The following is a 27,937-nucleotide window of genomic DNA, read 5'->3' on the forward strand; positions in this document are numbered from 1 at the left end:
TACACCAGTGTCTGGATGTACCTGTTCTTTTAGCTTTGTTTGAAGCAAAACAATGGAAGGAATGTGTTTTCTGTAGCTCAATAGGTTGTGGCAACGCATCTTCCACAAACATCACATAGTGCATGCCATGCCTAACTGTCCAACTTGTGGACACCATTGTGGATGGATCATTTGCTGAAAAACGCTGATCATTGATGCACAATCATTCAATCATTAATCATAGAATGGGCAGTCATAGGGAAAATAATCAGTGGCCTGGATTGCATGGATGAGATTTAATGGTTAAAATCATCCAATCAGTCTTTTCTTTTTTTTCTTTCTTTTTTTCCCCTTCTGGTAGGGCTTTTACTTAATGTGGTGACCATCAACCATTCACTTTTACAGGTTTAGAAACTTATAGAAGCAGTACATCACTTGGGCTAGTTGCCGATGGACGATGTGTCCAGTGTTTCAGCCAGTGACCGTGCTAGCTAGTATCTTGTAGAGATTTTTTTATTTTATTTTATTTTATTTATATAGTGTTTGTGCGGTAAAGAGGCCTGTATGTTAGGTGCAGCCCGTCTTTTTTTGTTGTTGTATAGCTCGCTGGAATTATTTAGTCTAACATTTTTAATTTTATTTTATTTTTTGGTATTAGTAGAGTTAACTTTTGTAGTGTGGCCCAATAAACCAATGATCTTGATAGCTAAAACATAGGCCCACTGTATAGTTTACTGTGTAAGTTCTCGGGCCTGGGTCAAGTTTTGGCTGAGGATTTATTATGTAAGATGGGCTTGACAGCCCAGGCTTGACCCATCTATAGCTCTAGTATCAATTGTGGGAAATCACGTTGCACTAGGTTAGGTGGCCCAATTTGGCCCAACCCAGGTATAATCTGGTTTAGAGTTTCCTGCTGAGTTTGGGCTTGCAATTGCCTGAAGATCTAACAAGTGGGCCTTTCTCTAATCATTCTGTTTAGCAGTATATGGATCCCATGTGAGGCCCTCATAATACCATTTTCTATAGAGTTATTATGTGCTCAGGCTCGGGCCGGGCTTTGTATAAATGTCCCAGGTTGGGATCGGGCTGGACTTTTTGGGCATGTCATGGGCCCAGGCCGGGTTTGGGCTTAGGTTCATAAATGCGGGCTGGGCTTGGATAGAGCTAGGCCCGGCCCTAACATGGCCCGTTGACAACCCTAGCTGGATCCAATATGTCGCGATAGAGGTGAACGAACTCGATTATATATAACATGTGGGTAGAATCCTTGAGCTGTTGTTGTTGGTTGCTAGTAGAATCTGAAGCAAAGCACATACACATACAATCTGTGTATATCCCTTAGCTATTGTTGTTGCGGTTGATTGCAAGTAGAAAATAACCCTCCAGTTTCTTTTGTCGGATTGATATTGGCACCCACTCTATTGGGTGAATACAGCCACCATTTCTAATTTTGCGGTGACAATGGTACAAACGTTATATAATTGTATTTATAAGTCTGGTACATTTTACATCTCCTGTTTTGGGTTTGGATATACCCATTTTTGTAAATATTTAACAGCAACACTGCCACCTTTTTTCGATTTTCAGAATATATGGGTGTGTGGACATTAAACAGGGTGGGCGTAGATATCAATACCCTTTGTTATTGCTTTGGTGAAATTTCTAGCATACAGAGCGACATCGCTCTTTGCATAGGATACGTTTTCAAATCTGACAAAGTTGAGCCCACATTTGGGTAATCCAGACCATTACTCTGTTGCTCCCCACTATGGATGGACTATGCCCCCAAAAGCTCCTCTATAAGACAATCATAACCTCTCGATTTGTGTACTGAAGATGGACGAGTAAGAAGGGAAATACGATGATTGTCCACATTCAACTGAAAATTTCGCGAAATTGGTCACTGAGATCTTCCGATCTGAGGTTTTTTGGGGGAATGGTGCATCCATGGTGGGACAAGAATAAAATCCTCTACAACCCATGTTAGTAGGGAAACAACAACTTTCCCAACTGTGTAAATTAGTGAGATTAACAATATAGAGAGATAATGGGAAACAACACCTTTCCCAACTCCGTTCTTTAGGCACATGAACAAAGGCTTTGAACCCAAACACCTTCAAATGAGAGTATAAAACCTCTTTCTCAATCCACACTCTTTTTGGAGTATCTCCCTCCAAAGAAACTGAAGGGGGCCTGTTAATTAGGTAGCAGGCCGTATGTATAGGCTCACCCCAAAATGATTTGGGCAGTTTGGCTGAAGAGAGAATGCACCTGATTCTTTTAACAATGGTTCTGTTCATCCTCTCGGCTACACCGTTCTACTGAGGATCACGGGAACTGTCTTATGATGCTTGATGTCATTTTTCATGCAACACCACTTAAACAGCTTTGATGTATATTCCCCACTATTGTTTGTCCGGATGCATTTCAACTTCTTGCTTGTTTCTCTTTCAACCTTAGCATGGAAATGCTGAAAAATTTCATACACTAGGTCTTTGGTTTTCATAGCATAGGTCCAAACCTTTCTAGAAGCGTCATCAATAAATGTGACAAAAAATGATGCACCACCAAGAGAATTATACTTTATGGGACCACACACGTCATAATGAACCAAATCTAGAATGCATGACTTTCTTTTTGAAGATTTCCGAAAAGAAACTCTAAGTTGCTTCCGTACAGGGATTAAAAGATGTACCTTTAATGCTCGGAAGAAGCTGCTTCTTTGCTAGAATCTAAATGCCTTTTCAAGCCGTTTGTGCCATAAGTTTGGTGAAGAGGTATTTTCAACAATACTTATACCATTCATGCACACCTTTGCTTGAGTCTTGTTGAGTGTACAACATGCCTTTTCTCTTGCTATAAGAAGGGACCCTTTGACAAGCTTCCAACTACCTTTGCCGAAGTAGCTCACATAACCATGTATATCTAGCTCATGTCCAGAAATTAAATTGAGTTGAAGGTCATGAATATGTCTCACATCATTCAAAGTCAACATGCAACCCACGTATGTTTTGATGCACACATCTCTTACTCCCATTATTTTTGAAGCATTATCATTTTGCCCATCTTGACAACACCATAATCACCTTATTTGTATGTTGCAAAGAGATCTATTTTGAAAGTAGCATGAAACAAAACACCTGTATCAACTACCCATTCATTATCTTGACACCCGCCAAGGGGACACCCAACTTCACCCGATGTGAATATCACAACTTTGCCATCAGACACAATGGCGGTAGTATTTTTTTCTTCTTGCCTTTCCTTTCCTTTTTCTCTCCTTTTCTCTTTCTTGAGTTTTCGACATTCATGCTGGTAGTGGCCCAACTTGCCACAATTATTGTAGTTGATATCATTTCTGTACTTGGATTTACCTTGTGACTTTTTACGGTAATGAGGCTTTCTACTTTTGCTTCTTCCCCTTATTTCGATAACAAGTGCTTGCGAATGAGTGGGGCCAATTGACTTTCTTTTTGTTTCTTCATTGAGTAAGCTACTTATAACTTGACTCATTGTAACCATGCCATCCGATGTTGAGTTGCTAAGAGACACCACCAAAGTTTCCTAATTGTTAGATAAAGAGCTAAGCAATAACGATGCTTGTAGCTCATCATCCAATACCATCTTCATAGTGGCTGACTGATTCACATTGCTCAACATTTCATTCTAATGCTTCGCAATAAAACCCCCTTGATGCAGGACATGAAATTAAATATGACATGCAAGAAATCAAGCTTTAGATTATACTAATGTTAAATAATCACAAAATTCCACATCCTACATACTATCAAACATTCAAAAAGGGGAATCTGTGGGGGTCCAAGCCTCACAAGTTTAGGGCTGGATCAAATAAAATTATAAACCAAACAAGCCCAAAGGAGTGTAAGATTCATCCATTCTTGCAAAGGATTGTTCCCCAATTCAAGAGATTAACCATGTTTCAATTCGGGGGAAAATTTAAGGCTCAAATTTGGGAATAATTGGGATTTGGGATTCTTTAAGGTTAAGGATCTAGATTTAAGTCTAAAGAGGAGGAAAATAGAGGAAAAATAGAACCTGAAATGAGCCACGTGCGTGGACAGCAGCTGGCCCCTGGGCGCACGTGCGTGACCACTCGTCCGCACGTGTGTGGGACCCACAAAGTTGGAAACCGACTCTTAGGCTAGGATCAGCCAGGGTAGGAATGCTTCCATGCCAAATTTCGTGTCGATCCGATGCACGATTTGTGCGTGGTGCTCCGCCGAAGTTTCAGCCTCTCAGATAGGCCAGAATTTGAAAATCTGTTTGTGCACTATTATAGGATAGAACTTGGATACGAAAGAGGGTGAATTTGAAGGTGGGAGGGTTGTAGAGGATAATGGATGTGGGGTGTAATGAAGTGGGCATGATTTGGGATGGTTGTGGCTTCGCACTACGGTAGCTAGCCCTTAGAAGAAGGGAGTTTCACACCCAATTCGATTCTTCAACTCAAAGAGATAGAGAAGAAAAACGTAGAATTTTTATTCATAAACTTCATTGAGAATACCTACATGGGGTTGCTTATTTATAAGAAAACCCTAAACTCCAAAAGACAATTTTACCCTTGCGCCATATGCGCACACTAATACTTAAACCTGAAATAAATAAAATAATAACTAATCTAAGCAATCAAAGCCATTCATGATTTTTGCACTGTTATAGGATAGAATTTGGAGAGGGTGAATCTGAAGGTGGGAGGGTTGTAAAGGATGATGGATGTGGGGCGTAATGAAGTGTGGATAATTTAGGATGGTTGTGGCTTCGCACCACGGTAGTTAGCCCTTCGAGGAAGGGAGAGTTTTGCACCCAATTCGATTCTTCAACCCAAAGAGATAGAGAAGAAGAAAAACACAGAATTTTTATTCATAAACTTCATTAAGAATACCTACATGGGGTTGCTTATTTATAAGAAAACCCTAAACCCCAAAAGACAATTTTACCCTTGTGCCATGTGCGTATGCTAATACTTAAAGCTGAAGTAAATAAAATAATAACTAATCTAAGCAATCAAAACTGTCCATGATGCGAATAGTCAAAACTCAAAATCTTAGATCATCAAAGGTAGTGGGCTACGATCATGAGATCCGATGGTAGAATCTATATGATGATCGGGTCCACTCTAATGCTCCATAGCGCAGCCCCTAATTGTAAGGCCTTCCAAAGATGTCGTCATCGATCCAAATCGAAATTGGGGCCCGCCTCCTCCTCGAATACGTGCGTAGGGTGGGGGGCGTGGGCATGATGTCCCCATCACCCCTTCTTGACTGTTTTTCTTTCATACAATGCTTCTAATTTTTTTCCATAGGTCCTTAGTAGAAGATTCATTCGCCACATGGTGAAAAAAACTATTGTCCAACCATTGCCGAATATGTCCAATGGTTGGTTTTCCTGTTTAACTACTTTCATTCCTCATCTGACATGTCTTTTAGTTTGGCTCCATTACCTTCAACCGGTGCGGATAAATCCTTGCAATATAAGATGTCCTCCATCTTGGCTTTCCAAATTGTCTAATTGGAGCTATTAAAGTTGATCATTTTATTTGTGGTGCTTGCCTCCATTTGAATACACACACGACGAACAACAAACTCCCCAAAACAACCAAGCTTCCAGCCTCGCTCTGATAGCACTTGTAGGGAAACAACATCTTCCCAACTATGTGTAAATAAGTGAGATTAATAATATGGAGAGATTTAATGAAAGATGATCAATTCCAACGCAGGCAAGCATATAATCAAACATGTATAATGCAAGAGAGACACCAGGATTTTTTAACGTGGAAATCCCTCCAATGTGAACGTAAAAATCATGGGACCTAGTACAACAACAAATCCACTATGAGGATAATGAGAGTACAATCGTCAAAAGAACACCCTCTCTTGGATACCCAAAAAACACCACTTGACAACTTTCAAGAGAACAACCTGTCTTTGACAACCGAATACAATACCCTCCAGGTGGATTACAAGTATCAAAGAAGAAAGATGCTTCTTATCAAAATAGGAATTGTAAAAGAGAAACCACTAACTAGTCCTTAAAGAAGGTAACGGACAAAACCGGAGTCTGTGGTTGGAACCCTCACCATCCCGGAGACCAAAAAAGCCTCTCAAAATCAACAAGAGATTTGAACCAAAGCCTTGTAGAGAGTACCTTGCTCTCCTTCCTTGTAAAAATCCCTCTTTTCTCCAAGAGAAACCTCTAAAATATTGCTAGAATCTTTCTATTTATGACCATCTCAAAATCGTTTTGTTTTTTTTTTTTTTTTTTTTTTGTTTTTTTTGCTTTATCTTAAACAAAAAGGGGGCTAAGACAAAAGGACCAAAATGCCCTTCACTTGGGCCTCACAAGCACAAGTCACTTTTGGGCTTACGCTTGGGTCTCACCTCCGCATGGGGTGGGATTCCCAACAATTAGGAGTGCTTGCAATGCTCGAGCTCTGTGGGCCCAACGTGATATGTTTGTGAAATCTACTCTTGCGACACCTCATGTTAGGAACTGAGACAAAAAATCAAGCTGATAATATATATATATATATATATATATATATATATATATAAAACTCAGGTGGGCCACAACATGGGGAACAGTGGGGATGGGGATGCCCACCAAACCTTCCATTGGCCACCTGCATTGTTGGTATGCCATTCAACCAATTCATCGGGTGAGCCTCACTAGAATGAGGAGACATCCCTAAAATCACACTGACCCAAAACTCAGGTGGGCTACACCTAGTGAATTTAGAGGTTTTAAGTGTGATTTACGTTGTTCTTGTTGTGTGGCCCACCTGAGTTTTAAATAGAGCCAAGGGGTCGTTTGGATGCCTGTAAAATCCTTAAGTAGTAACCAAATTACATGGGCCATTTGGATGGGTGCATTTGCCTGTAATAGGATTATAGCATGTAATCTGATTTTGGAGTTGTAATCTAAAAGAAGGGAAAATGGCATGTTTCAGATTACAGGTAACAGATCTATTTTCTGAAAATTTTCTATGCAGGGAGAATTGTGACTTCAACATTCCCACCCTCCCCTTTTTCCAACGTCCAGTCCCATGGTTTAGTGATATAGAACATTGCGCATCTATGGCCCATTGTCCACGACGCCTACTGTACATATGGCGCCCGCTGTAATCCTCTCTATGTGTATCGTTCATCTATGTTCAAAGAATTAACAATCACAATCTCGCCCACTATACATGTGGGGTCTTCCATCTATGGTCCCGTTGGACATGTAATCATGTATCACGTATGCCCCGCTTTGTAATCCATATTTTTTCATACCTTTCTATCATGTACCTCTCTTTATATTATGAATGGCCTGCTGTACATGTGGGTTGATTGATCATGCATGTATGTCTAACTGTACATGTATGGCCTAGTACATGTGGCTAGCATATGTGGGGGCCACTGTACATGTGGAGCATACTACACTTCACCAGTACAATACATCTACATTTAAATTGATAGTTAATTGTTTATATTCAATAGTTTCTCATAAAAAAAGGGAATTTGAATTAGTGGGGCCACAACCAAATGATTGGTTTGGCATAAGGATCAACTATAGGCTTTATTAAGTTGGGCTTATCCCAATGATCCATTTTAAATGAACACTTTATATGTCATTTGATGATTTTTAAATTATTTATCACTCCAAGCTTTGTCGTGTATGAATACCCAATTACAGGCCGTAAATAATTTACAGGTTATCCGAATACAAATAAATCATTTACCTGTAAATAGATTACAGCTTAAAGCCAAACATAATGGACTGTAAACACTTTACACCTGTAATTTGATTACAACACAAACAATTGTTTACCTGTAAATAGATTACAACTTAAAGCCAAACAGGATAGGCTACAAACGTTTTACACCTGTAAGCCGATTACAGCTTAAGGATTTTACAGGCATCCAAAAACCCCCTAAGTTTTGTTATGATGTGAAGATGACACAACACAACTGACGGATGCAGTGGATGTCACACACAACAGTTTCATTGATCCAAACCACTGATATGATGTGCCGTTGTGCATGGACCATGCACATCATGACCCTTCAAATAGACGGTTGAGAAATAGCATACAACAACTGTCAACATAATGAAAGGCCAAAGGTCATGTTTCAAAAGTAAAAGGCCAAAGATTCAACTACTAAGATTTCCACTTTGGGAGGCTGTTGGTGCATAGGCCATCCACTGGTTTTTATCCATAAAACCAGTGGCCCACTTGTATAAAATGAAAGTTATAGATATTCTAAAAGCCTTGGAGTATTACTTTACAATGCTGTAACCAAGAGATTGTACAGTCGTACTGTTTTCAGTGTTACAAGTGGGGCCCATGGTTCATTGATCCAAATCGTTGATTATGTAAGTCCCACTGTGGATTTCATTGCATTAAGAATCTCCCAGATGAGAAAATCCCAACCCTTCAATCTGTGGCTAACAAATACAAGAGTTAAGAAAGAAAGAGCAGAAGTGACCTGCATTCAACTCAATAAAGTCTGGTTTGGACAGATTTAACTTTCCAATTTGGGAGTTTTTAGGCACACTGGCTATCCAAAACTGTCCAATCATATGGACTGTTTAGATCACTGAACCATGGGTGCTTGCAAGCCAATCCAAATTGTCCAAATGCTAAGCTGATTGTGATGGAGCATACATACCTGCCCACATTTATCATTAGATACTTCTCCTAATAATTATAGTTGTCTAAAAAACATCAACTTTCGACCTATATGTTAAATATCGACGATATCAGCCAATATATCCCACGATATATCTTGTATCCCACCTGTGTGATATGAAACACACAAGTAGTGACGATATATCTCACATGTTCGATCCGGTGAGCATTTTTAATTTTCCATCCCTTTTTCTTTGTTGAAATTACGTTAAATCAATATCAAATGGTTATAAATCCATTGGTTCTTCATGTTTTGCATGAAAAATGGAGTTTGGATTTCAATATCCATTGGTTCTTCATGTTCGCCATTTTTTTTCTCGAAAATTTTCTTCAACCAGCTGTCAATTGAGACTAATGTCAAAGCACATAGGAGTATTTGATGAAATGATCATCACATACACTCTAATTTCGAAATTTGAGTGTTGGTGGTCCAATTTGGGAAAAATTGGAAAAAAAATCAAAATTTTCCCTTCTACCAAATTGCTTGCAATGTTGCACTCCAAACATGAAATCAAGCATGCATGAGGGCTGATCTACTGATTTGTTAAGTCTTTGTCAATTAGAACATTTTTTATTTTTATTTTTGGAATTTCCATTAAACCAGGTGTCAATTGAGACTAATTTCAAAGTATTTAGGAGTGTTTGATGAAATAGTAATCACATACACTCTAAATGTTATGCATTTAATTTGAATATAGTTGCATTAGTTCAGTCAGACAATGCACTACTTAGGACCCTATACAAAGAAGCCTATTCTGTGCATTTTTTTTTTTTTTTTTGAGTTGTTATGATTTAAAAGTGTGTATTAGTCTTTTTTAACAATCCTTGAAGTTTCATTAAAAATTTTAACCATTTCCCCATGTTTCCCAAAAAAGTGCGATAAATTACCTGATACAAATGATACATCCCGTGCGATAACTGATACATATTTGTATCCCAAGGGCGCGATACGTTACAAGATACTGATATTTCAAACACCGCTTTCGACCTTGTATAATCGACACCCAAGATTCTGAAGAGAGATCAGGAAGTTGAAGATGATAACCGTCTATCGTTTGATAGAGAATTACACAAGGATGCTCCACAGCTCATCACCGTCCAATCTTGAGGTGACAGTGATGAGATTCACTCACAGCAGACCTCCATCACAGCTTAATGAATTTGGGTGGTATGTTTTTGAAACCGAATATCAACTTATATAGGAAACACTTGTGATTCTCTTTTGTATGGATTTCTAGTGTCAATGTGGGATCAATGTGTAGTTAGTAGCTACTTGTTTTCCGGATGCTTCCCTTGTTCTAAGTTCCATGCACATGCAAACAAATGCTAGAAACAATTACTAATCACAGTCATACGAATGATTTGGAATGCTTGCATGTATGAATTTGTAGGATCCAATTTCCTTGGACGTTACTCATGATTAATACTTGGATACTTGGATATTCGGTATTTTGCCTGTTCGGGGGAAGATTCTTGGAGGCCGTGTCCAATCTCATAATTTGAGTCAAATACCATAGGAAATCATTCATCATTCAATCCGAACATTTGGGGTTGTCTGGATGTCCCAATAGGTCAAACTTGAAGTTTTGGCACTCGTGATTTGGGTCAGAGTGACGCGATTTATAGAGATAAACAGTACCAGTGATTTTGGTTTTTTTTTTTTTACAGAACGATATGAGGAACAGTGCTCTTCAATGGGCAACCTGGGAGCAGAAAAATGCTGATGAGGATGTCTTGAGGCTGGTTACAGAGCAAAAGGTCGGTTGCTCGGATCTTGGATGAATTTTGTCTTAAGACAGATTTCTACACCAATTTTAGAATTCACGTGATTTTGCATTCGATTGGGAATATGTGCAGAGGGAAAAAGGAGCTGCTCTGAATAAAATACTTCAGTTGGAAAAGAAATTGTACCAGAAACAGGCATTGGAATTGGAAATTGAGCAACTGAAAGGGGAGCTACAAGTAACGAAGCATATGGAAGAAGGCGACGATTTGGCTAGGAAGAAGATGCTAGAATTGATGAAAGTCGTGGAAGAGAAAGAAGGCAAAATGGAACACCTGGAAACTCTCAATCCGGCACTCCTGGTCAAAGAACATCAGAGCAACAATGAGCTGCAGGATGCGCGAAAAGAACTAATTTATGTATGTTTTTCTTCCTCTGAATCTGTGCCTAAATTGAGTTTTAGAAATTACGAGCAAGTAATAATGTAATCTGTAACTCTGTTATGTCTCTAACAGAGGACAACTTGCTCAAATTTACAAAAAAATAAAAAAGGAAAAAAAAAATTCATGGGGAACCTTGCCTTGCCTTATAGGGTTTGAAAGAGATGTTGAGTGGCCGTGCAATGATTGGAATCAAAAGAATGGGAGGGCTCGATAGAAAACCATTCCAGGCGGCTTGTGCACTGAAGTTTTCAGGAGAAGAAGTGCAAATTAAAACGATGGAGTTATGTTCCCAATGGGAAGACTGCATAAAAAATCCTGCATGGCATCCTTACAAGGTGATCACAGTCGGAGATAAGCAGGAGGTGTGTATATTCCATATATCTAGCATTGCAACTCTTATCATGCTGATATAGCTGTCTTTAGTTGTCTACATGCTACATTGCATCTATGCATTGGCATTGCATGTTCGTTCGGATTTATCTGGTGTACTGCGTCACATGGCATGGATGCCTCTTTTATGCATGCACACGTTTTACTAATGTTCTAACTGGGAATCCTCATCATCTAAGCCTTGTCTGAACTAATTGGGGTCAGCTACATGAATCCTGTTCCTCCAAATTGGAATATTCATGAAAAGATCATGATTTTGAAAAAATCGGTTACGATACGGCCGCATTGTAACCTTATCAGCTGATAAAGGCCATATGGGTGCTTGATATGGGGCTGCTAGGGCCAAAAGGCTCCATTTGAAAATTTTCAACTTTTCTCTGGTTATTTTTCTCTCAGTTCTTCATTTCAACCATGAAGGAAACTTAACATATACCAGATCTAGGTCTGCTTTGGGACCAAAGCACAATATTTGAGGGAGATTCAATTAATTGAAGTGGAATGAATCATTTTGGGAAAAGGTAGGAGGAAGCTATCACCTCTTCTTTCGTTTTTTTCTTCTTCTTTTTGTTGTATTCCGATGGGCCCTAATCATCAAATCATGCATGATTTGTGTTTGATTAGGGCTTGTTGGGTTGACTTTCAGCAGGTCATGTTGACAGAAGTTCTGGTTAAGGATGGGTCTGATACAGCATTGAATACATTTAAAAGCATAAAGAAGAGATTCCATTGTTTTACATGTTTCCTATTTTCCCAACAATTTTTATTTTTATTTTTTTGGGGGGGGGGGGGGAAGCAAGCAGGCTCTTCTTTAGAACATCTGGCCCAAAAATCATGCTAGTTTGGTAACCAGCTTTGTAAAAGTAGCATATTAGCTGAAACTTATAGCCATCAGTAAAAAAATTATTCTTAACTTTTATACTCTCTCTCTCTCATCTTTTCACGTGATGGGTGGTCTATATCAAAGATGGCCCTACATGATGAACGGTCCACATTGAAGGTAGGGCCCACTTGATGGATGGTCCACATCAAGGGCGGGCCCCACAACATGGATGATCCACGTCAAGGTGGGTCCACTAAATGGATGTGCCACATCAAAGGTCAGCTGCTAATGATGAATGGGTCATAACCAAAGCAAGACCCCTGTATGATGGACAACCCACTTCGAGGGGGGGGGAGGGATGATGTACAGTCCACATCAAAGGTCATGATCGGCTGTGGACCTCACATGATTGATGGCCCACATCAAGGTGGGCCCCACTTATTGGATGGTCCATATCAAAGGTTAGCCCCTAATGATGAATGGCCCATAGCCAAGTCAGCGCCCTGCATGATGGACAACCCACTTCAAAGGTGGGGCACGCAGGATGGATGGTCCGCATCAAAAGTGAGCTCCACATGACAAGCGGCTGCCATTGAAGGTGGACCCCACATGATGGACAGTTAACATTCATGGTGGGTACCATGTGATGGATGTCCCACATGAAGGTGGGCCCATGCAATGCGCGGTTCACATCAAAGGTCAGCCCCTTATGATGAATGACCTACATCCAAGTCAGGCCCTGCATGATGGAGGCCCACTTTGAGGTTGAGTCATGCATGATAGATGGTCCACATTACTAATGCAACATAGGAAACCAAACAAACTTTTCTATTTTTTGGTCGAGCAGTGGATTGTTTACTAAACATACTTATCTATTGGATAAGTAGAAACTAAGATAGGTTACTTAGGAATATGTAACTTAAGCAAAACAACCTATGAACTAACGAGCCCTAAGCATTTAGAAGTCTTTTGTCCTCGTTGTAGGGATTGTTTCGTTCTGATTTCTATTATATCCCAATCTTTTATTTTGATATCGTTAACGTCACACACACACACACACACACACACAGCTGTACACGAGCAGAGTTAGCTCGGTAACTCGCTCGACTCGACTTGGCTCGAAATGAGTTCGAGCCGAGCACGAGCTGATTTTTGGTGCTCGAATTGAGTTCGAGCCGAGCACGAGCTTGACCTTACTCGACTCGGCTCGACTCGAATAGTACTCGAAATCGACTCGGTACTCGACCAGGGGTATATATATCCCAAAACAAAAAACCCTAAGCTACGGGTGAATTCGCCAGGATAGGATTCGGCAACTATAATCAAACGACGAACAGAACCCAGCTGCAGTAGTGCCATTGAATCCATTCGAGCTGAGATCAATCACTTCCAATTGCGAGCAGTTCCTCAGTGACGGAGGCACCGAGCCTGTGAGATTGTTAAAAGAGATCGAGAGGCGTTTCAAAGATGAAAGAGTGCTGATCACGCTGTCGATGAAATCACCTGACAGTTGATTGTGGCCGAGATTGAGGATTTCCAAAGATGAACATGAAGCAAATGATGACGGGATTCCACCGGAGATGCTATTCTCAGAAAGGTCGAGCTCCCGGATAGTGTCGCACAACCACCCCAATTCTAATGGTATCTCCCGTGAAAATTGGTTCTTCGCCAAGAACAGCTTCTGTAGACTTTGGAAATCCCCCAACAATGACGAAATCTTATCTTCGAGCACGTTATGGGAGACATCGAGCATCTCAAGTTGCTGGCAATTTGAAATGCTTGCCGGGAACCCAACACCGGAAAGTCCATTGTAGGAGAGATTGAGCACTGTAAGATTAGTACAGTTGCTCAAAGCTCGAACTCGTAACTCGATACTCGGCTTGAAAACTCATACTCAAAACAGGCTCAAAGACTCGAACTCGAACTCGACTTGAAAACTCTGCTCGATATCTGCTCGAACTCGGATGAGCCGAGCACAAGCTGGGCAATACTCGGCTCGGCTTGACTCGTGTACAGTTCTACACACTCTCTCTCTCTCTCTCAAATATTTGTCCACACTTTTTCTTTTTATCTTTATTGTGACAAGGTTTATGTGGAAAATGATGTTATTTGGTGCAGGAAATAATAGATGAGGATGATGAAAAGTTAATGGAACTAAAGAATGAGTGGGGCAACGAAGTTTTCAAGTCTGTAGCTACAGCTTTGAAGGAGATGAATGAATACAACCCCATTGGGCGATATGCCATACCAGAGCTATGGAATTTCAAACAGGGAAGGAAGGCGATGCTGAAAGAGGGGGTCCAATATATACTTAACCAATGGAAAACTCTTAAACGCAGGAAATGCCAAAAGGAAGGACTGGTCTAATGTTGCGTTTAAATATTGTCCTATTAAATTCTGGGACAACGCTATGATGATGATAATGGTGAAGATCTTTGTAAATTGTGGACTTTGATGGATTGTCTAATTGGCATGAACTTCTAAGTTGAGATGCATGCAATCGCAAGATACAGTGGGAATCAAAGCCAATGGATCTGAATTACAGCTATTTGTATGCATTTCAACTGCTTTCAGCATGTAGATCATCTTTTATTAATGGTGAGTCAAGGGAGTACTTATATCTGATGCAGTGCAGATTTCATATGCCATTCACACCAAGCTTGTATCGGCAGTCGAGACGATGACCGAGATCGCTAGTAAGATAATGGCCACATTCACTGAGCTTTCGTAAGATATTGTAGTTTGTTTTCTACCTGCATTCTTCGGCAGCTGGCAAATTTATTATTATTATTATTATTTTTCTTATGGATATGTCTGGGAAAAGGTACTATGAGGTTGATTCCCATGAGGTCGAGCTCTGTGGTCCCCACCGTTATGTGGGATGGACATCCCCTCCATCAATCAGATGCACCCTTCCATGATGGGCCCACATGTCTAAAAATCAGGTCAATCCGTGACTTAGGTGGGCTACACCATTGACAACAGTTGAAAGTGGATATCCACTCATTGAAATCTTCAAGATCATTTATAGGGCCCACTGAGATGTGGTTTAGAAATCCAGCCCATCCATTTTGTGTGTCCCCACTTGGATGAGAGATCACACCAGGCTTCAGCCATATCCAAAACTCAGTTGGGCCCCAACAAGTGACTTTAGATGTTTTAAGCATGATTCACGTTGTTTCAGACGGTGTGGCCCACTTAAGTTCCGGGTATGGGTGATTTTTAGGATGATTTCACAATTTCAGATGGTGTGGCCCACTTAAGTTCTGGATATGGGTGATTTTTTGGATGATTTCACATTGTTTCAGATGGTGTGGCCTACTTAAGTTCCGGATGTGGGTGATTTTTAGGATGATTTCACACTTTCAGCTGGTGTGGCCTGCTTAAGTTCCGGATATGGGTGATTTTTAGGATATCCCCTAACCTAGAGGGGACCCATCAACTGTGGTTGTGGATGTACTATACATAGAGGTGTACACGAGTCACTTGGCCACTTGCTGACCCCAGCTTGAACTCGGCACGGCTCAGTCCTCGAGCCTGACTGACCAGCTTGGCTCAATTCGGTCAGTAGCTCGGGCTAGTTCGAGCCGATGAGCTAAGATCGAGCCGAGTTCGCTGGCATTTTCACAAACACATGGTCTGCATCTCAAATTCTCATTGTTTGTAAAGCAGCAACAGTGATTTTTACAGGTATTTCATAAAACACCTCGTGGGCAACATGAAAATCAAGAAAGAATGGGTATTTGTTTCACATATGTACCTTTCTTGCCACCAGCCAACACTTGGTTGGGTCATTTCATCAAACAGTTGGTGAGCAACATCAATATCAAAGTAACTGAGTCACCCAATTGGTTCGATCCGAGTCCGATTCGAGTTGGGTTCGATTGAAGTCAAGCTCGAATTTGGTTCAAAATTTTTTCAAGCTCAAAAAATCAGCTCGATTTGACTCAAACTCAGTTTCGAACCGAGTTGAATCGAGCTTTTTCAAGTCGAGTCGAGCTAACCGAGCTAACTCTGCTTATGTACAGCCCTAACTATACACATCACAGTGGAGCTGAGTATGACATTTTGTTGGTTTTGATGCATAGATGACTTGAAAGGTGACATGTACCCAAAGTGCCGTAAGGATATACCAAGTTTCAGCCATATCCAAAACTTACTTTGATTAGGTGGCACACCAAGTTTCATCCAGTCCAAAACTCGGGTGTGCTCCCACAAGTGCCTTTAGATGTTTTAAGGATGATTTCACACTGTTTCTGATGGTGTTGCCCACTTAAATTCCCGATATGGGTGATTTTTAGGATATCCCATAACCCAGAGGGTACCCACCAAATGCAGTGTGACCCAAAATCTAAACGGGTCCACGTAATTCAACACTTCATACAACTTCCAAGGCATAACTTTTACCCTCACGGTAAGTCCCATGTTACTTTTTTATTACACGTGCTGAGTGTTCTTGGGCATACTTAGGGGTTTGCTACGATGTTCCCCTTTTGTTCTTTCAGCTCTTACTATATATTGTTCCTTAAAACATCTTCATTATCCATGCATACGCTTTCAAATCTCAACCGTTATTCCAACTCACATAATCCAGTGGCTGCCGAGATTCTTGTACCGTATTTGGAACTTTTTACATATTAATGATGTTAGGTGGGACAGAAGGCGATGGATGGTCCATGTAATTGAATCCAATTTTCCTAATTCATTGTGGGATTATTTGGATTCAAGAGGGACGTGAACATGGACTGAAAATGGACGGTCCATATTGATCATAATAGGTCTGATTAGTGATGTGAAATAATCCTTAATATAGGTCTCATCATTGGTTTTCTATTTCGTAAAAAAGATATATAAATAAATAAGAACTTTTTTTTAATGGATGATGTTATGCTTTAGATCAATGGCTCTGAAAATGGAAAAATAAACTTCGCCAACTAAAAAATCCTTTCAAAATAAAATAAAAAATTTGGAATTAAATTTTCATAATTTGCTTTTCATATAAATATCCATCGAATTTTTATTTTCCAAGAGTGGCTACCAAACATGCCCTTATATTAAAAGTAACCATTTCAAATATATTTTTATAATTATATAATTATTAAATATCGAATTGGGCTGAATTTTAGGGATTTTAAACCATGCGATTTAGGAAATTAGAAGCGATATCACACGGGTGTTTAGTTCATTGGAAGATCCTGCATCCTTATCAACGTATGGTTCAGATTTAACATATTCTATATTATGAGTGGTGATGATTTTACACGCCCAATAACTGGTGTTTTGATTTTTCATTCTCAGAAGCTCCTGCACTTGCGCGCGCACCCAACTCTACGCGTAGACCAGACACATGCACTCTATCCGTGTAGAGATTAACTCATTTTTATGGGAGCGGATTGCCTGTGACCCAGGTCACAGGGGGAAGCGGATTGTGAATCTGCGACGGTCCCTGCCCGTCTCTACCAAGGAATGGGCAGATCTCTGTGGTGGGCACCATGATGTATCTGTTTATCTACACCGTCCATCCATTCTCTTACGTCGTTTTAAGGTATGAGCCCAAAATTTAGGCAGATCCAAAGCTCAAACGGACCACACCAAATAATATTAAATGCAAGAGTTATCTCTATTGTGCTCTACTTGAGAGTTGGGTTCGCCTTGTTTTTGGGCTAATACCTTAAAATGATACGAGAGAGAAAGGATGGATGAAGTCGACAGACATATGCACCACGGTGAGCCCCCACACAGATCTGCCCATTACTTGCCAGAGATGGGCAAGCCAACGCAATCCACCCGTGCATGGGGCTGTGTGGGGTCTATAGAGATGTCCGTGACAATCCACTCCATCCATCCGTTTTGAAGGACCACAATAGAACATGATTTAAAAATCAAGCAGATCCAAACTGCTTGGTGGATTTCGATTGGGCTGACACGATCAAAACTAATCAACATTGAGATTGACGGTTTGGATCAATACCTCATGTAAAGTGCGTTCCACTATTCTGACGGTTTGGATTAATAGAAAAATGTGTCAAGTGTAGAAGGTACGATAGAATGATTTGGCGATTCCTGCCACCCTAAGATCTTTAATACCGTTGATCATTTCGCCGGCTCATTTTCGCTTGCGAGCCCTAACATGAGACAGATCGAGAGCTGAAACGGACCACACCAAGGAAACCCTGCAGGAATCTGCCACGTGTCATTGATGATACGTATGTGCTTATAAGATACTTAGGGCCTGTTTGGCCGGGCGGACTGGATAAGATTAGATTGTATTGGAAGGGATTGGAAGGATCAATCTCGGGATTGGCCGGGCGTGCCAAACAGGCACGTTGAGCTCCCGCCTGGATGGGAGGAATCCCACTGACATCACCATCATTATCTTGAAATCCACCTAATCCCTCCTAAACCCATTTATTCTGCCTGGGACATGTTTGAGTGGACGGATTGGAAGGGATTGGCCGGGCGTAATCTGGGATTATTCAGGTGGGCCAAACATTCCCGGTGGTAGATTCCCTGGATACAATCCCATGGGATTGCCCGCAATCCACTGACGCAGCCATCATTACCTGCTATCTACCCTGATACAATCTAATCCCATGGGATGGGCCCGTCCAAACATGCCCTTAGAAATTGCATAAATAACATTCGAGTATTCAAATTAAACTCTCCCCATTACAGTCCCAGGTTTACATGCATCGTGCACCATAAATTACGCTTATCTCATTATTCGACCAAGCTAATGGTATACATTTATTGGACGGTTAAAAATGAATAATACCCCTGACTCAAAAAACAAGGGTGGTTTAGAAATCCAGACGATGCATTGTGTGTTTCCCACACCAACTTTCAGCCGTATAAAAAACTCAGGTGGGCCCCAAGAATTGCTTTTAGATGTTTTAGACGCGATTTTATATTGTTTCAGAAGGCGTGGCCTAATTAAGTCCCAGATATATATGAATTTTGGAATATCCGAGGGATCCATGAAATGCACGGTGTTAATTAGGAGTGCACATTAAACCGGTAGAACTGTGGAACCAGACTGAAACCAATCCGATTGGTCTGGTTATATGCAGCACCGGTTCCGGTTTCAAAATTTCAAGAACTTATGGATACGTTTTGGTTCAGGTTTACAGGTACGTAGAACTGAACCAAACCATGGATCTGAACCGTTGATCTGAACCGTGGATCGAAACGGTTGATCCTAACTGTGGCCTGAACCGTTGATCCCAACCGTGAAGCCGAACCGTTGATCCGAACTAGAGATTAAAACAAAACAAAAAAAAAACCCTAATCTGTTTCTCCCGCCTTCTCCGTCTCTCTCGCCGTCTCTCAAGTCTCAGTGGGCACGTGCGTGCGGCTGCCTAGCCCCTGCCCAATCTCTTTCTCACCGTCTGCGACGCAACAGCAGCACCGCTGGATTCTACCAGCGGCTGGCCGTAGCCCTCGAGCTATCATTCACCGTCTGATTTCCACTGCAAGTCTCTCTCTCTCTCTCCCTCGACCCATCATCCAGCTTCTGATTTTCACTGTAAGTGTCTCTCTCACAAAAGCCATCTTTCTCTCGCCCTCGAGCTGTCGTCTGATTTCAACTTCAAGAGTCTCTCTCTCTCTCTCTCTCTCGCGCGCGCGCGCGGAACCGTGGAACCGATCCGGTTTTCACGGTCCGGTTCCGGTTCGGTTCTAGGGTGCTAACTGTCCGGTTCCGTTTCCGAAAATCCTAGAACCGTTAGTAACGTTTCGGTTCCGGTTTCACCCCAGAACCGGACCGAACCGACCCGTGTGCACCCCTACGGCCCCGAGCTTTGTGGGTCCACCTGCATTGTTTTTATGCCATCAAACCAATTCATTGTGTTAGCCCTCAAGATTGAGATGATATCCCTAAAATTTCCCTAACCCAAAACTCAGGTGGTCTACACAAAGTGAATTCAGATGTTTTAATTATGATTTACATTGTTCTCTTTCTGTGGCCCACTTAATTACTAAATGGAGCGGAAGTTGTAGAATCCTTTGTATTAAGTAGACGACAGTTAATCAGATTACATTGGTAAACATATTACAGGCTATGTTGCTATATATTGATTTTTTTTTATTCATAGAGAATTCTGAATTCGGCATTCCAACCATCTCCTTCCTATGGCTGGATCAATGGTTTAGTGATTTAGACCATTGTGCATTTATGGCCTATTGTCCATGGCGTCCACTGTACACGTGGTTCCCATTATAATCCTCTTTGCCTATTTTCCATCTATGTTCGAAGATTTAACAGTTGTGATCTAGCTCAAGGTACATTTGGTGTCATCCATTTATGGTTCTGATGTACTTGTATTCATGTATCATGTATGGTCTGCTTTGTAATCTCTCTTTATTCCTATCTTTGTATCATGTACCTCAATTGATATTGTATATGGCCTTCTGTATAAGTGGGTTTATCATCCATTTATGTCTAACTGTACATGTATGGACATGTGCATGTGGCCAGCATATGTTGGGGCCACTGTATGTTTGGAACATACCATTCATTATCACTACACTCCATGTACACGTGAATTGATTATATTTAAAAGTTTTTCAAAAAAAAAAGGAAATTTGAATTAGTGGGGCACAACTAAATGCTTGATTTATTGAGTTGGGTGTTCCCAATGATACATCTTAAATGAAGACTTCATATATCATTTGATGTGAAGATGACATGGGACAATTTACAGATGTGGTGGATGTCACACAACAGTTTCTTTGATCTAAACCACTGGTATGATGTGTGCTGTTGTGGATGGAACATGCACATCATGACCCTTCAAATAGATTGTCGAGAAATAAGATCCAGCACCTCTCAACATAAAGAAAGGTGGAAGGTTATGTTTCAAAAGTAAGAGGCCAAAGTTAAAACTGCTAAGATTTCCACTATGGGAGGCTTTTGGTTCATAGGCCATCTAAGGTGGTCCTATCTAATTGATGGTTTTGATCCATAAACCAGTGGCCCACCTGTATAAAATGAAAGTTATAGATATTCTAGTAGCATTGTCATACTACTTTGCAATGCTGTAACCAAGAGATTGTACAGCAGTACTGTTTTCAGTTTGTACAAGTGGGGTTCATTTTTCATTGATCCCAATCTTTGATTTTGTAATTCCCACTTTGGATTATTCATGCATAAAGAATCTCACAGATGTGAAAATCCCTACCCTTCTATCTGTGGCCAACAAATACAGATTTAAGAAAGAAAGACTGGAAAGTGGTCCACATCAAAACAAAGAAAGTCTGAATTGGACTGATATAACATTACATCCAGATTGTACAAATACTGGCCCCATTTGGATGTAGCATACATACCATTTCACATTTTTCATTAGATACTTCTCCTGATAGTTATATTTGTCTAATTAACATGAACTTCTGACCTTGGACAATTGACACCCCAAGATATGGTAGAGATATCAGCGATTTAAATGATGATGATAACCATCTATCCTTCTATAGAAGATTTCCCAAGGATTACCCAACAGCTCACCACCGTGTAATCATGTAGTGACTGTGGTGAGAGTCACTCACAGAGAACCTCCATCACAGCTTAATGGAGTTGTGTTGTATGTTTTTGAAACTGAATATCAAGTAAAATAGGAATGTGTTATCAATGTGTAGTTAGTAGTTAATTGTTTTCTGGATACTGCTATTCTCACAGTCATGCAAATGATTTGGAATTTTCGCATGTATGAATTTGCAGGATCTGTAATTTCCTTGGATGTTACCTGTTACCTACTACTAATACCTGGATACTTTGATATTCAGTATTTTGCATGTTTGGATACCATAGTAAATCATTCATCATTCAATTCAAACGTTTGGGGTTGTTTGAATGTCCAATTGAAAGGATGTAGGATGTGTGGTTTTCTTCCTAAATCCCAATATGTCAAACTTGAAGTTTTGGCACTTCTGATTTGGCTCAAAGTAGTGCTTGTTATAAAGATGTACAGTGCCACTAATTTTGGTTTCTCTCTCTCTCTCTCTCTCTCTCTCTCTCTCTCTCTCTCTCTCTCTCTCTCTCTCTCTCTCTCTCTCTCTCTCTCTCTCTCTCTCTCTCTCTCTCTCTCTCTCTCTCTCTCTCTAATAATTACAGTATAATATGAAGAACAGTTCTCTTCAATGGCCACAGAGGGAGCTTGAAAACTCTGCTGAGAATGATTTGATGCTGCTTAAGGAGCAAAAGGTGGGTAGCTTAGATCTTAGATAATTTTGTCCTAAGACAGATTTCTAGACCAATTTTAGAATTCATGTGTTTCTCATTTGATTGGTAATATGCACAGCGGGAAAAAGAAGCTTCTCTGAATAAAATAATTCAGTTGGAAAAGAAATTGAACCAGAAACAGGCAATGGAGTTGGAAATTGTGCAACTAAAAGTGCAGCTAGAAGTAATGAAGCATGTGGACGAAGGTGACAATTTTGCAAGTTACAAAGATGCACAGTGCTAACGAATTTGTCTTTTTTTTTTTCTTTTTTTTTTTTTTGTAAATACAGAATGATATGAAGAACAGTTCTCTTCAATGGGCGTTCTGGTGGGCGATCTGGGAGAAGCAAAAAGGTGATGAGGATTTCTTTAGGCTGGTTAAAGAGCAAAAGGTGGATTGTTTGGATCTTTGATAAATTGTCCTAAGACAGATTTCTAAACCAATTCTAGAATTCATGTGATTTCTAATTTGATTTGAAATATACTCAGTTGGAAAAAGATGCTGTCCTGAAAAAAATACTTGAGATGGAAAAGAAATTCTACCAGAAAAAAGTATTGGAGTTGGAAATTGAGCAACTGAAAGGGAATCTACAAGAAGACAATGATTTAGCTAAGAAGAAGATGCTAGAAATGACGAAAGACCTGGATGTTAAGGGAGAAGTTGAAGACTTGGAATGTCTCAATCAGGTCATTGTTGTCGAAGAACATAAGAGCAATGATGAGCTGCAAGATGCCCGAAAAGAACTAATTACTGTATGTCCACCCCCCCCCCCCCCCATACTTTTGTGTTGAAGTTGAAATGGTATTTGAGATTTGCATGGAGCGTGATATTATGTACATATGCTGCATATAACTTCTCACTTAAGGGACTGTTTTGGTGCCACCTTGAAATGGACCAAACTCGTTTTTAGCTTGATTGAAAAAAACAAGAATCTAGTAGCCATTGTTTATAAAGATGCACAATGATTTTGCTCTCTTTTTTTTTTTTTCTTTTTCTTTTCTATAATTACAGAATGATATGAAAAACAGTTCTCTTCAATTGGCAACTTTGGAGCAGAAAAAGGCTTATGAGAATGTCTTGAGGCTGGTTGAAGAGCAAAAGGTGGGTTGCTTGGATATTGGAAAATTTTCTCCTAAGATTTCTATGCCAATTCTAAAATTCACATGTTTTCTCATTTGATTGTGAATATGCACAGAGGGAAAAAGTAGCTGCTCTGAATAAAATACTTCATTTAGAAAAGAAATTGGACCACAAAGAGGCATTGGAGTTGGAAATTAAGCAACTAAAAGGGAACCTACAAGTAATGAAGCGTATGGATTTAGGTGATGATTTGGCAAAGAAGAAGATGATAGAAATTGTGAAAGACCTGGAAAGTCTCAATCAGGTTCTCGTGGTCAAAGAACGTAAGAGCAATGATGAGCTGCAGGATGCACGAAAAGAACTAATTACTGTATGTTTTTCCCCCCTTCGAAGCTGTGGACAAATTTAATTTTAGAAACTATGAGCAATTAATAACGTAATCTGTTGTCTCTAACAGAGGACAGCTTGTTCAATTTTACAAACAAAAAAAGAAAAAGAAAAAAGAGAAGAAATGAAAAGGAAATAGAAAAAGAAACAAACAAAAGAAAAAACTCATGGGGAACCTTGCCTTGCCTTATAGGGTTTAAAAGAGATGTTGAGTGGTCATGCAATTATTGGCATCAAAAGAATGGGCGAGCTTGATGCAAAACCATTCCAGGCGGCTTGTTCACTGAAGTTTTCAGGAGAAGAAGCACAAATTAAAACGATGGAGTTATGTTCCCTATGGGAAGACAATATAAAAAATCCTGCATGGCATCCTTACAAGGTGGTCTCAGTTGGAGATAAACAGGAGGTGTGTGTATTTCATATATTGAGCGTTGCAACTCCTACCATGATGTCTTTATTTGTCTACATACTACATTGCATTTATGCATGGGCATCATGTGTTTGTTCAGATTTATCTGTTGTACTGCTCCACATGGCATTGAATCCTCTTTTGTGCATGCACACATTTTACTAATGTTCCAAATAGGAATCATCATCATCTAAACTTTGTCCCAACTAATTGGGGTTAGCTACATGAATCTTTTTCCTCCAATTTGAATATTCATGAAAAGATCATGAATTTGAAATTTTTGGTTAAGATATGACCCCATTGTTACCTTATCAACAATCTCTATATCAGCCGATAAAGGCCATATTGGTGCTTGATATGGGGCCGCTACAGCCACAAGGCCCCATTTGGAAATTTTCAACTTTAGGTCAAGTTGACATGATGTTCTTATCAAGGATTGGTCTGATACACCATTGAATACATATTAAAGCATAAAAAAGAGAGATTCCGGTGTTTTACATGTTTCCTATTTTCCCTGCAATTTTTTATTTTTTGGGCCAAAATCTTCTGTATTATAAGAGGCCTTGTAGTCCTACATAAATCCAGTGCACACCCCATATTATATCATTTTTGGGACAAACAAATATACTCATCAATACTAGTGTTCAAAACCTCGAGAAAGATGTCCATAAAAAAAATTCTTTTTTTGGAAAGGATACTAATGGGTCGTTTGGCACCTTAGATTTGGAGGTAAATGGGTGTATTTCAAATCCAAGCAGCAACTTTTTGCATTTGGCAGCCCTGGATTTGGAGGTAAATGGAATCGGATGAATCTCAATGCTCCCTTTTGTTGTGTTTTGAAATCTTAGCAAAATTATGTGACTCCAGCCTTTTTTTGGCTCTTTTTTAAAGGCAATAGAGTCATGTGTGTAATAAAGGTGTTGCTTGACTACTAATCCATGGTACATGTGACACGTTGATGATACCCCAAAACGATCCAATTATTGGTTGCATCACTAAAATCACATCAATAGAATGATTTGAACCATCCAAATGTTGGACATCTAAATGGACGGTTAAAAACGTGCCGGCGAGTCACTTGTTTATGATCCTTATGTTTGTGACCCACCCCATGGCTCCAAATTTCCACAGTTTGGCCAAAGTATATATTTCAATGGTCTTATTACAATCACTCTATCAAATATCTCACACACACACACACACACACAAATTTGGGATATGAAAGCTGATTTAATCAATCAAATCCAGGTCCTATGAATATAATGAAGAATTCCTGTGCATTCCAAATACAAACTCCCTAATGGAAGATTTGGATTCTAGTGCATTTCAACCAAACAAGCCCAAAGATTCAAAATCACCTTGATTCCAATGAAATTTTGATTTGCATTCCATTGTGTGGACGCGTAGGGATGGTGGGTTTTTAATTTTGATCTTTTTTCTTTTTTCTCTTTTTTAGGTAAACAAGGAAAATGGATGAGATATTCTATGTTAAGAACTTGGGAGCCCTTTTGTCATACTAAGTGCTTGTTTGAATACACCCTCATAAGTTGTTGTTGTTGGTTTTTTTTTTTTTTTTTTGTTTTTTTTAAGACTTATGGTAGAAAATATATTTTTTTTTTTTATTAAAAAAGTTAGTTTGGCAGGTCATCCATCATGTGGGGCCCCCATAATGGATGACCTGCATCAAGGTGGGCCCACATAATGGATGGTAGACATCAAAGGTTGGCCCCTAATGATGAATGGCCCACATCCAAAGTGACACCCGTATGATGGACTGCCCACTTAGAAGGGATGCCCACATGATGAGTGGTGGACGTTGAAAGTGGGCCCCAGAAGATTGATGACCAACATCAAGGTTGGCCCCACATGATGGATGGTCCATATCAAAGGTCAGCCACTAATGATGAATGGCACATCAAAGGTGGGCACTGCATGATGAACAGCCCACTTCAAAAGGTGTGGTCCACACGATGGATGGTCCATATCAAACGTAGGCTCCATATGATGAGTGGTTTCCATTGAATGTGGACCCCACATGGTGGACAATCAACATTGATTGTGGGCCCCATGAGATGGATGTCCCACATCAAGTTGGGCCCCACATAATGAGCGGTTCACATCAAAGGTTGGTCCTTAATGATGAATGTCCTACATTGGAGGTGGGCCCCACATGATGTAGGCCCACTTTTAAGTTGGGCTATGCATGATGGGCAATCCGCATTATGTCTGTAACGCAGGAAACCGAACAAACTTTTCTACTTTTTGGTTGATAAGTATGTTGTTTTTATTAGACATACTTATATGTTGGATTAGTAGAAATCAAGATAAGTTACTTGAGGCCTAAGTAGCTTAAGCAAAACGATTTATAATCCAAACGAGCTCTAATGGTCTAAAAGCCTATTTTCCTTGTTGTAGGGACTTTTGTTCTGATTTCGATTATATCCCAACCTTTTATTTTGATAATGCTATCCCCTCTCTCTCTCTCTCTAACTTGACTCTAAAGAATATCTGTGCGCACCTTTTATTCATCTTATCTATTTTAAATCATGCTGAGGTTTATGTGGAAAATGATTTTATCTGGTGCAGGAAATAATAGATGAGGATGATGAAAAGTTAAAGGAACTAAAGAATGAGTGGGGTGACGAGGTTTTCGAGTGTGTAGCTACAGCTTTGATGGAGATGAATGAATACAACCCTAGTGGGCGATGTGCCATACCAGAGCTATGGAATTTCAAAGAGGGAAGGAAGGCAACGCTGAAAGAGGGCGTCCAATATATACTAAAGCAATGGAAAACTCGTAAACGCAAGAGATGACAAAATGAAGGTTGGTAGTCCAATGTTGCATTTGAGTGTTCTGTTAGCAAATTCTGGGACAAGTCTATGATGATGATGACAGTGGCGAAGATTGTCAAACTACCTAGAGTTGATGGGAAGTCTAATTGGTATGAACTTCTAAGCTGAGATGCATGCACTCACATGATATTGTGACGATCAAAGCCAGTGGATCTGAATTACTGCTATTTGCATGCATTTCAATTGCATTTACCATGTGGATTATCTTTGGTAAATGGTGAGTTAAGGGAGGACTTATATCTGATGCAGTACAGATTTCATCAGCCATTCACACCAAGCATACATTTGGCAAACAAAAAGATGATGGAGATAGCTAATGAAGGCCTGTTGAATGATGGCATATATTGGCCACATTTATTTTCCTGGATGGATATAAAGCCGAGAGCAAGCTAGGCAACTCCCGAACTGGTCATTTGCACATTGCAGTCAACGATCTATACAATTTTAGGGTCTTATATACACTGCAGCCAAACCATCCACATGATTTTAAGTGTACATTTGGGTGTTGGTGATTCCAAAAGCAGATTGGACCTGCTTCAGCCAAATCGTGATTTAGATAAGAACTAGTCCATCCAAGTCTCGTAATGGTGATTGAGGTGGAAAAGGCAGGAAAACAGCACCCTTAATGCGGATACTGATTTCTACATTGCCGAAACACCAAATTAAGTATGTTTCAGAAGCGCCAAAATCACGATTTCGTGGCACACCCAAACAAACTATTTAGTAAATTAACTGAAAACCTGTGTTATATGCATGCCTAACTTGGAAATTCCTACTATGCTTCCATTTTTTTCCTTTATAACATATGTTTTTTCAGAGCTTATAGTTGCCACAATGGGATTCCCCTCCCCGTGGATTACCTGATGCACGTCGTTGGCGGGTGATTGCATGCATCTGCAGGGAATAGTCTGACCTTAAAAGGGTTGGGCACCCTGTCATCA

At 40.1% G+C, this 27,937-nt stretch overlaps 3 protein-coding genes and 1 long non-coding RNA gene across 9 annotated transcripts in view; 3 read left to right on the forward strand and 1 right to left on the reverse strand.

The window, feature by feature from the left end:
* Positions 1-1,866, reverse strand: part of LOC131243747 (uncharacterized) — a 16,031-nt gene extending 14,165 nt beyond the window's left edge. The window contains exon 1 of the long non-coding RNA XR_009170183.1: positions 1,747-1,866. This is a non-coding gene — a long non-coding RNA (uncharacterized LOC131243747). The remainder of the gene's footprint in view (positions 1-1,746) is intronic.
* Positions 1-14,672, forward strand: part of LOC131243742 (factor of DNA methylation 1-like) — an 18,127-nt gene extending 3,455 nt beyond the window's left edge. For all 3 annotated transcript variants that reach the window (XM_058243286.1, XM_058243288.1, XM_058243287.1), the window contains 4 exons: positions 10,340-10,429; positions 10,529-10,813; positions 10,987-11,199; positions 14,166-14,672. In XM_058243286.1, coding sequence (XP_058099269.1) covers positions 10,340-10,429; positions 10,529-10,813; positions 10,987-11,199; positions 14,166-14,414 — 837 coding nt within the window. In that variant the 3' untranslated portion in view covers positions 14,415-14,672. The remainder of the gene's footprint in view (positions 1-10,339; positions 10,430-10,528; positions 10,814-10,986; positions 11,200-14,165) is intronic.
* LOC131243743 (factor of DNA methylation 1-like) overlaps positions 1-27,937 on the forward strand; it is a 74,181-nt gene that overhangs the window by 21,467 nt on the left and 24,777 nt on the right. The gene's annotated exons all lie outside the window — the stretch shown is intronic.
* On the forward strand, positions 19,408-27,173 carry LOC131243745 (factor of DNA methylation 2-like). Of its 4 annotated transcripts, none has more exons than XM_058243297.1 (9): positions 19,408-19,572; positions 22,159-22,248; positions 22,346-22,450; positions 22,557-22,658; positions 22,756-23,019; positions 23,279-23,368; positions 23,463-23,717; positions 23,928-24,140; positions 26,730-27,173. In XM_058243297.1, the coding sequence occupies exons 2-9, from the start codon at positions 22,165-22,167 to the stop codon at positions 26,955-26,957; spliced, it is 1,341 nt and encodes a 446-aa protein (XP_058099280.1). In that variant the 5' UTR covers positions 19,408-19,572; positions 22,159-22,164; the 3' UTR covers positions 26,958-27,173. The 4 variants fall into 4 exon arrangements, with proteins under 4 accessions (XP_058099280.1, XP_058099278.1, XP_058099277.1 ...); XM_058243295.1 differs by having other exon boundaries at positions 19,436-19,518; XM_058243294.1 differs by lacking the exon at positions 19,408-19,572 and adding an exon at positions 20,182-20,327.

The sequence above is a fragment of the Magnolia sinica genome, chromosome 4, assembly GCF_029962835.1.
Source record: "Magnolia sinica isolate HGM2019 chromosome 4, MsV1, whole genome shotgun sequence".
NCBI lineage: Eukaryota > Viridiplantae > Streptophyta > Magnoliopsida > Magnoliales > Magnoliaceae > Magnolia > Magnolia sinica.

Bases quoted from the DNA above. Each gene is read 5' to 3' on its own strand.
- LOC131243745 (XM_058243297.1), top strand. From the start codon at position 22,165: ATGAAGAACAGTTCTCTTCAATGGCCACAGAGGGAGCTTGAAAACTCT. The intron at 22,249-22,345 runs GTGGGTAGCTTA...TAATATGCACAG, and splicing joins TGCTGCTTAAGGAGCAAAAG to CGGGAAAAAGAAGCTTCTCT. The intron at 23,718-23,927 runs GTATGTTTTTCC...CTTGCCTTATAG, and splicing joins CACGAAAAGAACTAATTACT to GGTTTAAAAGAGATGTTGAG.